Consider the following 14,863-nt stretch of genomic DNA (forward strand, 5'->3'; position numbering starts at 1 on the left):
ACATCACTTACTGAAATGCAAGCAGACTGGTGGGATAAGACAGGAATATGACTGCAGAGGTCCTTACACTCAACAAGCTCAGACTCCACAGTAAAGGAGAGTAAAACAAGGTAGAGAGAAAGGTAGGTGAATGTCTGAAGTTTGGGCTGGAGAGAAGGCCGGGGGAGCCAGTAAGTCATTAAGAAGGTGGTAGCAGCCGGGAGCAGTGACGCACGTTTGTAATCCCAGCGTTTGGGAGGCTGAGACCGGAGGATCGCGGTTCGCGGACAGCCTCAGCTACTCAGTGAGGCCCTCTGCAACTTAGTGAGACCCTGCTTCAAAATAAAGAATAAAAAATAGGGCAGGGGGTGTAGCTTGGAGGTCAAATGCCTCTGGGTTCCATCCCCAGACTGCAAAAAAAAAAAAAAAAAAAAAAAAAAAAAGCTGAGGATGTAGTTCAGTGCTATATAGTGTTGGCAATCATGAGGAAAGGTACTGGGGAAAAAAGTTCTAATATACATCTAGTTCTACTACACGGCGGCATACATCTGTAATCCTAGCGACTTTGGAGGCTAAGGCAGGAGGACTGCAAGTTCAAGGCCAACCTCAGTGACTTAGGCCTGAGGATGGTACTCAGCAACAACACCCACAAAAAAAAAAAAAACAAACAAACAAACAAAAAAAAAACCAAAAAAACTGCAGTAGCTGCCGGCCATAAATTGGACATCTGGAGACACAAAGGAGGAAGGAAAAAATTAAAAATTTGAAAGTGGGCAGAAGATTGAGATGCAAAGACAAAGGAATGGGAGTATCTGGTATGCACTGGGAGCAGGGATAGGAAAACAATGGGGTCAAAGGCAACAACGTTAAAAAAGAGACTGGGCTTTATTCTGTAACAACAACAACAACAACAACAACCTTATAAACCGGGCAAGGTGGTGCATGCTTGTCATCCCAGTACTTGGGATGCCGACACAGGAGGACTACAGGCTCACAGCCAGCCTCTGCAACTTAGTGAGACCCTATTTCAAAATGAAGATTTAAAAAATAGGGCTGGGAGTGTAGCTCAGAGGTAGTATGCCCCTTGGTTCAATCCACAGTACCACAAAAACAAAACAAAAAATTAGAAACAGGAGAAGCCTGGAGGTTCTGAACGGAATGTAGTATCATGAAACCTAGTGTTTTAAGGGCCTGGGTCATTATGAAATTAAAGAACTTTGTACTTTGTTACTAAATATGTTTTAAAAACCCCTGGCTCAGCTGGGCGTGGTGGAGGCAGAGACAGGAAGATCCCACTGGTCCACTGGTCTGAAGTCAGCCTCTCTGGTTTAAGAGACCCTGTTTCCAAATAAAAAAATATAAAACAGGTCTGGGAGTATAGCCCAAAGGTAGAAAGGTTTCCAGGAACCCCAGTACCAAAAAAACAAACAACAACAACAACAACAACAACAACAACAACAACAACCCTAGCTCTGACAGGAGGATCGCAGGTTCAAGGACAGTCTCAGTAAGTTAGTGAGACTCATCAACCTAGCATGATCCTGTTTCAAAATAAGAAATAAAATCAGATTGGGTGTGTACCTCAAAGGTAGAATGCCCCTGGGTTCAATCCCCAGTACCACAAAACAAAAATAAAAAACAAAAAAGCAAATAACAACAAAAAACCCCTTAGCATTCCTTCTAAAATCAATTTTGCTCAAAGTGTCTTCCAAATCAGAAATCCACCCACATTACCAACCAGTTCCTCCAAAGAACTTAAACTTCCTAAAATATGTAAAATTAAGAAACTATCAATTTATTTTTGTGGTGTTAGGGATTAAACTCAGGTACATTCTACATCCCCAGTCCTATTTTTTATTTGAAACAAAAGCTGGGTGTGTCATTAAGAAGGTGGCAGCTGGGCTGGGGATGTAGCTCAGTGCTATATAATACATTACACTTATAATCCCAATAGTTAGGAGGCTGAGACAGGAGGATCACAGGTTCGCGGCCAGCCTCAGATACTTAGTGAGGTCCTCTGCAACGTAGTGAGACCCTGTTCCCAAATAAAGAATAAAAAACCAGGCTGGGGATGTAGTTTAGCGGTAGAATGCCCCTGGGTTCAATCCTCAGTATCAAAACAAAACAAAACAAAACAGGGTCTGAGTTGCTGAGGGCTTTACCAAGATGACAAGTTTGGCCTTGAACCTGCAATCTTGCTATTTCAGCCTTTCAAGTACTAGAATTACAGGGATGTGTAATTCACATCCAGCTTTTCTGTCTTTGGGATGATTCAAAATATAAGCCCTTAAAGAAATAAAGATCCTCTGCTTGATGTTACGTTATGTTTATATGTGTGTGTGGTACTGGGGATTTAACCCAGGGGCATTCTATCTCTAGCTATACTCTCATCCCCATTGTATTTTTATTTTGAAACAAGTTCTCAGTAAGTTGCTGAGGCTGTTTTTGAACCTACAATTCTCCCATCTCAACCTCCCAAGTATGGAGCTCACAGGTGTGCCATCAACATCCTTAGCTGAAATATACTACTGAAGTAAGGTCTTCTAGAACCCTGCTCACACAGAGGAGCCGGCGCACCTTTGGAGCCGCAGAGAGCCATGGTGAGAGGGCTGTTGCTCTTGTCCAGCTCTCGGAGGCAGGCGCTGCCAGCGTGGTCACGGATCACAGACAGCTCCTTCAGGATCAGTGCCTGGTGGGAGAAAGGAAATCTGTGAGGGTCGGTCCCAGTGACTCTGTGTATCACACATCTTCAATTGGACATTGAGAGGAAAGTGAATACTTAAGCAAGCTGTCAGATTCCCAGTCAATGAAGGTTTCTATGCCTCAGAGGACCAAGATGCTCCAGCTACCTCAAAACTTACATCTTTGGTTCTGGAGTCATTGTACTTGGCCAAAAACACATAACAAAAATCTAAAAAACCCTTTCTTTCTTCTTCTTCTTTTTTTTTTTTTTTTGTGGTGCTGGGGATTGAACCCAGGGGCATTCTACCTCTGAGCTACACCCCCAGACCAATTTTTTTTTTATTGTTTATTTTGAAACAGGGTCTCACTGAATTGCAAAGGGCATCACTAAGTAGCTGAGGCTGGCTGTGAACCCGTGATCCTCCTGTCTCAGCCTCTCAAATGCTGGGATTACAAGCGTGTGCCACAACACCTGGCTCTAAAAAACCCTTTCAATATACCTTAAAGTAGAATGCTCATGGCTTTGTGTACAGTACTTTCACAACAATACTTAATTAATATATACAGCTATGTGTACACTCCCCCCATATAAATATGTAAAAGAGGATTGATTATACTCTCTCTCTCTCTCTCTCTTTCTTTTCCTTCCTTCGTTCCTTTCTTTTTTTTTTTTTTTGCGGGTCTGGGGATGGAACCCAGGGGCATTCAACCTCCGAGCTACACCCCCTGCCCTATTTTTTATTCTTTATTTTGAAACCAGGTCTCACTGAGCTGCAGAGGGCCTCACTAAGTAGCTTTCAGTAGCTTTCAGCCCACCCTCTGTGGACATCCTTTTAGCCAGTGTGAGTGCACTGTGACTGAGCCCAACCACAGGGCCGGTCTAACCTCCAGCGTCTCCTCTGCAGTGCAGCCAGGCTGTTGCTGCAGCTTGCCCGTGTTCAGGGCTTCGATGTACTCGTCACACTTCTTGTAGCCAGCATTCAGCAACTCATACTTGGCTTTCAGCAGTCCCTGGCCAGGTGTGACGTCACCGATCCCAATCGAGAATCCTCGGTTAGCTGTAGGAGAGTTAGCAGGTAGAGCAGGAAGAGAGCCATGTTATTCCGCAAAGCTACTAGGTACAATTTATACTTATTATATACAGCTGGTTCTATACACTAGTCCCCTTTGTCTGCAGAGGATATATTTCAAGACCCCTGCTGACTGCCTGAAACTGCAGAGTACCAAACTCTATTATAAACCCTGAATAAACTTCCCTACACATACATTTCTTCTTTTCTTTTCTTTTTTTGTGATACTGAGGATGGAACCCAGGCATATTTTACCTCTGAGTGACACCTCAGCCCTATTTTTTATTCTTTATTTATTTTTTATTTTTTAATTTTTTTATACTTTATTTGGAAACAGGGTCTCACTAAGTTGCTGAGAGCCTCACTCAGTAGCTGAGGCTGGCTTCGAACCTGTGCGATCCTCCTGTCTCAGCCTCCCAAGCGCAGGGATTACAAGCATGCGCCACCACGCCCAGCTTTATTCTTTACTTTGAAACAGGGTCTCACTGAGTTGCAAAGGGCCTCACTAAGTAGTTAAGGCTGTCTGTGAACTGCGATCCTCCTGTCTCAGCCTCAAATGCTGGAGTTACAGGTGTGCGCCACCACACACAGCTCCCCTATACATACATTTTTATGAAAGTTTGACTCATAAATTAGGTACTGTAAGAGATGAACAATAACTAATAATAAAGTATAATAATTATAACAAAGTACTAAATGAAATACATGGTGAATATGATTCTCTTCTTTTAAATACCTTACTGTCCTGTATTCTCTTTTTTAGATCCTGGTTGACTGTTGGTAACTAAAATTGTGACAAACACAAGCACAGAGAAGGGGGAAACACTGCATATAAACTACTATGTACAGTTTGAAGTACAAAAAGGTTCTTGAAGCCGGGAGTGGTGACGCACGCTTATAATCCCAGTGCTTGGGAGGCTGAGACAGGAGGATTGCACAGGTTCGAAGCCAGCCTTGGCTACTTAGTGAGGCTCTCAGCAACTTAGTGAGACCCTGTTTTCAAAACAAATATAAAATCGGTCTGGGAGTATAGCTCGGAGGTAGGAGGCCCCTGGGCTCCATCCCCAGTACCACAAAAAAAAAAAAAAAAAAAAAAAAAAAAGTTTTTGATTCAAGAGGCTGAGGAGAGGACTGCAAGTTCCAGGCTAGCCTCAGCAACTTGGCGAGACCATGTCTCAAAATAAAAACCAAGGAATGTAACTCAGTGGTAAAGCACCTCTGGGTTCAATCCATAGTACTGAAAAAAAAAAAAAAAAAAAAAAGATTTTTATAGGATTTGTCACAAGTCGATTCAGTAAGAGCTTCCTGTCTCAGTTCCCAGAAAGTTACATAAAATGACTTACTGACTCTTACAACCCCATGGAAAACACAATAATATTCTCAACTAGCTGTAACAGAGCAGAATATTACATTTATATTAATAACACAAATACTAATGAGTGACCTGCAATTGAGCTCTCTGACCTCAGGGTTTAAAATGGCATGGCAGAAACCTGTCTGCCCTTCTATTCCCAGAACTTCTATTCCCAGAAATCACTCCAAAACACAAAGAATAAGAAGTAAATGGGGGTGCTGGTGGTGTAGTTCAGTGGGACAGGGTGTGCGCAGCATGTATGAGACCTGCCTGAGTTCAATCCCTAGCACCCAAAAGGAGGGAAAAGAAAGAGTAACTGTAAACTCCATCTTTGATGAAACTAGGTACCACTGACAATCCTAACTGTAATATACAAAGAAATAAAGCAGGTGATTAAGTGACCTTAATAGGGTTGGAAAGGAGATGCCCAATAGTTTCTACAGGTGAAGGACTAATGTGCCTGTAAAGGCTGAGATGAGACCACCACATTCTGCAGATGCTGGAGAAGATGAAAATGCTGGAGTGGAGAAAAATGACTTCATATTATGAACTTTATTCATATAGTGGCTTAAAATAGGGTCCTTTCTGGACAAAGAGTTTTAAGAAATATAAGTCAGAATTACCCTCTTTGAGGTGAACAGTTTGCTTTGGCTTAAAAGAGATAGAGTACGTTAATCACATCTTTTATCCTATGACTTTTTCTTGGAATGGGATAATTTCCGGATTTCTTTCTTTCTTTTTTTTTTTTTGGTGGTACTAGGGGTGGAACCAAGAGGCTTTCTACCTCCGGGCTATATTCCCAGACTTTTTTTATATTTTATTTGGAAACAGGGTCTCACTAAGTTGCTGAAAGCCTCACTAAGTAGCTGAGGCTGGCTTCGAACCTGTGCGATCCTCCTGTCTCAGCCTCCCAAGCGCGGGGATTACAAGCGTGTGCCACCACGCCCGGCTAATTCCCGGATTTCTTAAAGCAAAATAGTAATAAGTATATTTATTTTCTGCATTTTCCTAATTTTTAGCCTTTGAGATAATTGGTAATTATGAAGATATTCTGCATTTTTAAACCTAATTTTATAAAGAATCCTACTATCTTGGTTATGTAGAATACCACCTACTGGATTTAACAATTTTTGTACTTAGGAACACTGTATTTTCTTAGGAATAAGTTGTTTAGAAGAGTAACATTATAACCTAAAGCTTGCAGTAAAAATGCCAAATACTGTAGTAACTTGGAACCAGTATTTTCTTGTGGTAACAAGAACTGTGAAATAGTTAAAATGTCTTAGCACATAATTAGATTATATACACTTTTTTTTTTGCAGTATCGGAGATGAAGCCCAGGGGCATTCTTACCTCTGAGCCATACCCCCAGCTCTATTTTTTCCAGTTTTTTTTTTGAAACAGGGTCTCACTGAGTTGTGAAGGGCCTCGCTAAGTAGCTGAGGCTGTCCGTGAACTGCGACCCTCCGGTCTCACCTTCCCAAATGCTGGGATTATAAATATGCATCACCACACTTTTGATTTTATTCAACTAACTCACATGGTAATGATGTCCTATACTTTTGGATCAGTTTGGGGGTGAAAATTACAATTTCAGATTTCTTTTAAAGAACTCTTATTTTTTGGTGGGTCTGGGGATAGAACTCAGGAGCATTCGACCTCCAAGCTACAACCCCTGCCCTATATTTTTTATTCTTTATTGTGAGATAGGGTCTCACTAAGTTGCAGAGGGCTTCATTAAGTCGCTGAGGCTGTCCGTGAACCACAATCCTCCAGTCTCAGCCTCCTAAATGCTGGGATTACAAGCGTGCGCCACCACGCCCGGCTTAAAGAACTCTTAAAGAGTTAACAGTAAGTTATACTTCCTAAGTAGTAAAGAAAGATTTAAAATTTTGGAAACTTTTGTAATTGTGCAAATAGGATAAATTATGTTAAAAATGAGAGTGTGGTATAATGAGAAGTACAGAGCTAACGGATCTTTGAGTTAAATAGTATTGTAAGTGGAACTTCTGACTAAAACATGATTTTTCTAAAAGCATGGTCTAGTAATTTTATTCAGTATAATATTTATTAGTATTTTCTGCACATCTGGTAATGAATTTTATGTTGCAGTAATTGTCCAATAATTCTGATTTAAAAATGAAACAAGCTGGGCATAGTGGCTCTGCTTGTAACCTCAGTACTTGAAAGGCTGAGACAGGAGGATTGCAGGTTCACAGCCAGCTTCAGCTACTTGGTGAGGTCTCTGCAACTTAGTGGAATCCTGTTTCAAAATAAAGAATAAAAGAGCTGGGTGTGATGGCACATGCTTGTAAGCCCCCTGCTTGGGAGGCTGAGATAAGTGGATCGCACAGGTTCAAAGCAAGCCTCAGCTACTTAGTGAGGTTCTCAGCAACCTAGTGAGACCCTGTTTCCAAATAAAATATAAAAAAATAGGCCTGGGAGTACAGCCTGGAGGTAGAAAGCCTCTGGGTTGTTCCATCCCCAGTACCCCCCACACACACACACCAAAAAAAAAAAAAAAAAAAAAAAGGGGGGTGGGTGGGTGTGTAACTCAGAGGAAGAATGCCCCTGGATTAATTCCCAGTACTACAAAAAATAAAGAGCTGGGCGTGGTGGTGTGTGCTTGTAATCCCAGCATTCGGGAGGCTGAGACCAGAGGATTGTGGTTTGTGGACAGCCTCAGCTACTTAGTGAGTCCCTCCGCAACTTAGTGAGACCCTGTTTCAAAAAACAGAATACAAAATAGGGCAGGGGGTGTAGCTCGGAGGTCAATTGCCCCTGGGTTCTATCCCCAGACCTAAAAAAAAAAAGAAAAAGACGAGAAAGCCTAAAAAATGAAAACTAGCCAACCAAACAAAAAAGCCCACCATCTACTTTCAAATAAGGGTGATGAAGCCAGGTGTGGTGGTACACGCCTGAAATCTCAGTACTTGGGAGGCTGAGACAGGAAGACTGTAGATTTGAGGCCAGTCTCAGCAAGTCAGCAAGCCTCTTAGCAACCTAGCAAAACCCAAAACAAAAATATAAAAAAACAGCTTGGGTTGTAGCTTGGAGATAGAATGCCCCTGGGTTCAATTCCTTGTCTCTCTCATACACACACACACACACACACACACACACACACACACACACACACAGAAAAAAGAAAAATAGAGAGTCAATCCAGGAGCTCTAAAATGCAGTCAATGAAGTTCCAAAAAGAGTGAACAGGGAGCGGGTGTGGTGGTGATTGTGATGTTTGCCTGTAATCTAGTACTTGGAAGGCTGAGACAGGAAGATTGCAGGTTCAAGGCCACCCTCAACTCAGCAACTAAGTGAGACCCTGCTTCAAAATAAAAAAGGGCTGTAGCTGTAGCTTGCAGGTAGAACACCCCTGTGTGAAATCCCCAGTACCAGAAAAACAAAATAAAAAAAGTGAACTGGGAAGTAAGGGAGAAAATCACCAAATAAAATAAGAAAATTTCTAAAGAACCCATAACCTCAGATTACACAAGTTTAGCGAGCTCCATGAGGGGTATAACTCACTGGTAGGACATGTGCTCAGCATGTATGAGACCCTGGAGGAAGGGGATGCTTAGTCAGTACTTAGCACAATGAATGGAAAAACCTGCATTAAGGATATATTAGTGAACTTTCAGAAGAAAACCAAGAGCGAATTCTATATTTCTAGAATGGAAAAAAAAAAAAACAGTTCAAATACAATATTTGGGAATAAAAATGGCTATCTACTTTAACAGCAGAACAGAGTAGAGTAATACCTTCAAAATTCTGAGGGAAAATATTCTTTCAATGTACAATTTTATATCCAGAGTTGGTCAATCATATGAGCAGAATAAAGATTTGGCATGCCAATCTCATTTGATATATGTCACACTCTAAGTATTAGCAAAGAAAGAAATCAGAAGGAAAAAAAAAAAGAAAGGAAACAGAAGAGAGCAGGCACAGTAAGGCAAAAAATCCTCCGCTCAGACTGAATCATGACAGGCGGGTCTGGGGGTGGAACCCAGAAGCATTCCTCCGAGTTACACCCCCTGTCCTTTTTTTTTTTTTTTTTTTTGCGGGTCTGAGGATGGAACCCAGGGGCATTCGACCTCTGAGCTACACCCCCAGCCCTATTTTTTTTTTTTTTTACTTTGAAACAGTCTCTTGCAAGTGACCCATGAAGGCCTTGATGTAATACAACCCTCTCTGATTAAAAAAAAAAATTGAGTTAATATCATTAATAAAATCGGACATGCTTTAGCCTAGAACAAGCGTGAATGTGCGATGAATCAACAGTAAAGAACAAGTATCACAGGTACCAGGACTCTAACAAGTGTGGTCACAGCATGAAGACGCTGGGGACTCACACAGGTAGACGGGAGCCAGCCGGGCCAGCCGAGACATGGCATCCGCAGCTTCATTCTGCCCCCAGTCTCGCAGCAAAATGTAGAAGATGTTGTTCTTAGATCCGGATCCCAGAGTTCCTTTGTCCATGCTGCCACTCATCAACTCACTGTTCTGGATTGTAACATCTGGAACAATAATACTGATTAATGCACTTAGACAAATTATTACTTTTTTTGTGTATGGTACTAGGGATTGAACCCAGGGGCATTCTACTTCTAACATTACAATCCCAAGCCTATTTTATTTCTTATTTTGAAATAGGGTCTTGCTAGGTTGATCAGTCTCACTACTTGCTAAGGCTATCCTTGAATCTGCTATTCTTCTGTCTTGGCCTCCCACGTACTAGGATTATCAGGTGTGTGCCACCATATCCGGCCTAAATGATAACTAATTACCTGTCTCATTCTAAAGATGAATTTAAGGTAGCTAAGAAAAATATACTTCCAGCCAGGCACAGTGGTGCATGTTTGTAATCCCAGTACTTGGAAGGCTGAGACAGGAGGATCGCAGGTTCCTGGCTAGCCTTAGCTATTATTTGGAAACAGGGTCTCACTAAGTTGCTGAGAGCCTCACTAAGTAGCTGAGGCTGGCTTTGAACCTGTGCGATCCTCCTGTCTCAGCCTCCCAAGCGCTGGGATTACAAGCGTGTGTCACCATGCCCGGCCTTAGTGAGGCCTTTTGGAAACTGTTTCAAAGTAAAAAAGAATAAAATAGGGCTGGGGGTGTAGCTCAGAGGTCGAATGCCCTTGGGTTCCATCCCCAGACCCACACACACACACAAAATGTCGGGCGTGGTGGCGCACGCTTGTAATCCCCGTGCTTGGGAGGCAGAGACAGAAGGATCGCGCAGGTTCGGGCCAGCCGTGCGTGCTGGCTTAGGAGACCCTGTTTTCAAATAAAAATGTAAAAATAGGTCTGGGAGTGTAGCCCGGAGGTAGAAGGGCTTCCAGGAACCCCAGTACCACCACCAAAAAAAAAAAAAAAAAAAAAAAAAAAGAATAATTTCCTGCCAGAGGATTTGGAGAAAGCTCGGATGTGTCATGTGACAAAGCTCATTTCTGGCCACATGTGCTTCTGCCACATGACTGCTCCCCACCACCCCAGTCCCTTCAACTCACAGGAATCATTGACGCAGAGGTCCTCCCCCTTGCCACAGTACTGCTTGCCCTTGGTCCGGAGGTTGGCCCTCACTGGATTGTCATCACTGGGTCTGAGGATGACGCTGAAGATCTGCTTTCCAGTCCACAGGGTTACAGGCTGCAGGGGGCAAGGAAGCTGACAATCAAACACCCTTCACATAAGTAATGTCAGAAGGTCCAGGGGTTGCACGCAAGCCTGGCACCAACATGGTTACACTTATTCCACCAGATGATCCACGCAGACACAAGCATACCCGAGTGCATACCCACACACCTCCTACACACACCTTTAATATTGTAGGGTGTGGGAGGCGAACTTTAATTTTCTCATCCTTGCCAACCAATATTGAAGCAATGATTTGGCATGCCTTGGCTCGGTCGAAGAAAGTGTCCTTGAGCGTGAGGAGGTACGCACCTAAGAGTGGTAAGAGCAGAAACAAAACAAAACAAAAGTAACGTGATTAGAAGAAACACAAGCTTTCAATTTTTTTGTGTGGTACTGGGAATGGAACCCAGGGGCTTTTCTACCTCTGGGCTATACTCCCAGACCTTTTTTATACTTTATTTAGAAACAGGGTCTCACTAAGTTGCTGAGAGCCTCACTATGTAGCTGAGGCTGGCTTCAAACCTGTGTGATCCTCCTGTCTCAGCCTCCTAAGCGTGCACCACCACACCCAGCTTGCTTTCAATTTTAAAATACCAACAGGGTCATATTAAACATAAAACTGCATATTGGCTTTCGCTTCCAACTAGAATTTAAGCTCCACAGTAAAGTGTCTGTTATTTTTAAATTTTATTTTTTATATATACTTTTATTGGTGTAAAAGTATTTTTTTTTTTTTTTTTTTTGGTGGTACTGGGGTGGAACCCAGAGGCTTTCTACCTCCGGGCTATACTCCCAGACCTATTTTATATTTATTTGGAAACACGGTCTCACTAAGTTGCTGAGAGCCTCACTCAGTAGCTGAGGCTGGCTTCGAACCTGTGCGATCCTCCTGTCTCAGTCTCCCAAGCGCAAGGATTACAAGCGTGCGCCACCACGCCCTGCTTAAAAGTATCTATTTTATTCATTGCTATATCTCCTGATACAGGGACAGATTCTAGGCCATCAGACACCAGGCCTCAGAAAATGCCCAGATCATGATGAGAGCTCACTAAGTACTTGTTGATTCAGTGAATAACCAACCAATTAAAAATACCTCAAATAGGCTCACAAGTGAACTTAGTCAACAACAACCAAATTAAACACAGGCAATTAAATAGCTTTTCAAGTTGTTGCATGAATCACTGTGAATGAGAGATACCATATTCCAGTGAGAAGCCTCCCACAAACCTACCTGTTAGAAAATCCTGAATAGCAGCAATGAGTGGTTCCCCATTCCTCGGGGTTACCAGATTTGCTTTAGTCTGAAGGAAAAATAAGCAAAATTAAGTTAAAATAAACACAGTAAGTTAGTAAGTCCAAAGATCTGCATCACAAGGTTTTCAAACTGTGAGCAAATAAAGAACAGCAGGAAGAGAAGCCATCTTATTGCAGAGGGTCCCTGAACCCTAACTCTGCCACTCACTCCCATTTCTTTCATCTGTCAAGGCGAGGTTCAGATTTCTATAAAGAATTCTACATGTGTAGCTGGATGTGATGGCATACACCTATAATCCCAGCACATGGGAGGCTGGGACAGGAGGATCACAGTTTTATGACCATCCTCTGCAACTTAGTGAGACTTTGTTTTAAAATAAAAATAAAAGGACTGGAGGTACAGTTCAGTAGTAGAGGGTCCCTGAGTTCCATCCCCCATAATAGGAGAAAAAAAATTCTACACACTTAAGACTTCATTTATTATTAAAGTGTAGTTCTCCAAAGAAATTTACATCTGTGAATGCTAAGGAGTGATGTGTTACCTCTCAAGTCAACTAATTACTTCCATGTAGTATCTCCACGATGATGGCAGAATTGTTAGACTTCTCATTGTTGAGACACTAAGCTTTAACAATAATAAATTTGACAACAGAATTTAGTTCTGTGGAGCTGGGCATGTAGCTGAGTAGTAGAGCCTAGCTTGCTTGAGGCCCCGGGTTCCATCCCTAGCACTGCAGAAGGAAAGGGAGGGGGCTCTGTGGAGGTCTCTTCTGCATCTGGGGGTTTTTCTGGGCCTCTTCATCCAAGAAGGCAAGGTCCTCTGAGGAAAAGCCTTGATTTACTGCCTGTTTTTAAACCACTACTCAGAGCAGTGACCCTTCACCTGGGATGGGAACAGGACATACTCTACTGTTTTTCTCACTCCTGATTAGAGAACCTCTCTGATGGCACGACAGCAGGTGGTCTGTAGGCAAAAGTAGAGAGGATCGAGTGGAGTTTTATATATTTTGGAAAAATCTCTTAGGTCTAGAGCCTTACTTCCTTTACTGAGAACTGAATCAGAATGGTAGAGAACAAATTTTCTCCCATGAAACTATGGGGATTTGTTAAGTTGGTAAGTAAGGGTTCTTTCACTCCCTATCACAGGAGTCTGTGTTTTATTTACCTTTAGGGGTACTTAGTGAGGCTCTTAGCAACTTAGTGAGACTCTGTTTCCAAATAAAATATAAAATAGGTCTGAAAGTATAGCCCGGTGGTAGAAAAAGCCCCTGGGTTCCACTCCCAGTACCATACAACCACACACACACACACACACACACACACAAAAACACACACAACCCCCCAAAAAAATTATGGAGGGAATATTAATATGTCTAAACCAAAATAAAAGTGTTACATAAAAAAATGGAAACAAATGGGTGCTGGGGTGTGGTTCAGTGACTGAGTGTTTGCCTGGCACACTTGTCAGGCCTTAGTTTCCATACCAAGCACCATAAAAAACAGAATACAACAACAAAAAGTAAAAATATAAATAAAATAAAAGCCGGGCGTGGTGGCACATGCTTGTAATCCCAGCATTCGGGAGGCTGAGACCTGGAGGATCACGGTTCGTGGGCAGCCTCAGCTACTTAGTAAGGCCCTCTGCAACTCAGTGAGACCCGGTTTCAAAATAAAGAATAAAAAAAAGTAGGGCAGGGGGTGTAGCTCGGAGGTCAAATGCCCCTGGGTTCCATCCCAAACCCGCAAAAAAAAAAAAAATAAAAAAATAAAAAAATAAAAATAAAAATAAAAATAAAATAAAATAAAAAATAAAAAATAGTCTCAGTGGTTTTGGAGGTGGGAACATTTATAAGGATAAGACTGAGCAATTTATAGTAGAGAAAGCTGAGCTGGGCACAGTGGCACATGCTTGTAATCCCAGTACTTGAGAGGCTGAGACAGGAGAATTGCAGGTTCGAGGACAGCCTCAGCAAGTAGTGACACTCCCATCGACCTAGCAAGATCTTGCTTCCAAATAAGAAATAAACAGCCAGGCATGGTGGCACACGGTTGTAATCCCCGTGCTTGGGAGTCTGAGACAGGAGGTTCGCACAGGTTCAAAGCCAGCCTCAGCTACTTAGTGAGACCTTGTTTCCAAATAAAGTATAAAAGAGGTCTGGAAGTATGGCCCGGAGGTAGAAAGTCCCTGGGTTCCACCCCCAGTACCACCAAAAAAAAAAAAAATTCCCAGTCCAAATAAGAAATAAAATCGGTCTGGAGCTATATATAGCTCAGAGGTAGCCTGCCTCTGGTTTCAATTCCTAATAACACACACACACACACACACACACACACACACACACACACACAACAGCTGGAATGCTGAAAAAATAAAGCCTGAAGCTCCAATATTTCAATGGCAAAGGACCATTAGGTCTGGGAGGGCAGAGCTGGGCATGCAGGTGCCGTGTCCCACTGTGCTCTGCAGTGCTCAGGAGTGAACAGCACTAACAGTACAGCAGGCAGAGCCAGGTGTGCACTCCCTAAGGGCAACAACAAGCTGTGCTCATCATGGAACCCCTGTAGCTTGAAATGGGTGCACCTTATCCACCTGTAAAACCAGACTGTGGTAAGAGCCATTACAAAATGACTCTCCTTTAAGAAGACAAGGAAGCATGTAATACACGTTAGGAAGTTTTCCATTCAGAATGTCCAGTACTGGTGTATGAAGAATCTTCGGCTACTAGAAAATCCACCTACGTAGGAAATCATCTTCCTGACACTCAATACTGGCATTGCAATACCCTTATCTTTTCTTTTTTTTTCCTTTGAAGATTTAAATGAGTTTACCCTATCTTTTCATAGCTGGTCCTTGTGTACATATTTTTTCTCCCAAGAATCCACACTA

The 14,863-nt window shown here is 42.4% G+C and overlaps 1 protein-coding gene across 1 annotated transcript in view; it reads right to left on the bottom strand.

Moving 5' to 3' along the window:
- The window catches only part of POLR3A (RNA polymerase III subunit A), a gene marked incomplete at both ends in the record, with an annotated part of 63,986 nt that overhangs the window by 26,667 nt on the left and 22,456 nt on the right, over positions 1-14,863 (bottom strand). Inside the window, 6 exons of the mRNA XM_080694071.1 lie at positions 2,557-2,668; positions 3,547-3,719; positions 9,438-9,602; positions 10,596-10,734; positions 10,904-11,031; positions 11,954-12,023. Of these exons, the coding sequence (XP_080550197.1) occupies positions 2,557-2,668; positions 3,547-3,719; positions 9,438-9,602; positions 10,596-10,734; positions 10,904-11,031; positions 11,954-12,023 (787 nt within the window). The remainder of the gene's footprint in view (positions 1-2,556; positions 2,669-3,546; positions 3,720-9,437; positions 9,603-10,595; positions 10,735-10,903; positions 11,032-11,953; positions 12,024-14,863) is intronic.

The sequence above is a fragment of the Muscardinus avellanarius genome (genome assembly GCF_963383645.1).
Source record: "Muscardinus avellanarius genome assembly, chromosome: 4".
Lineage (NCBI taxonomy): Eukaryota > Metazoa > Chordata > Mammalia > Rodentia > Gliridae > Muscardinus > Muscardinus avellanarius.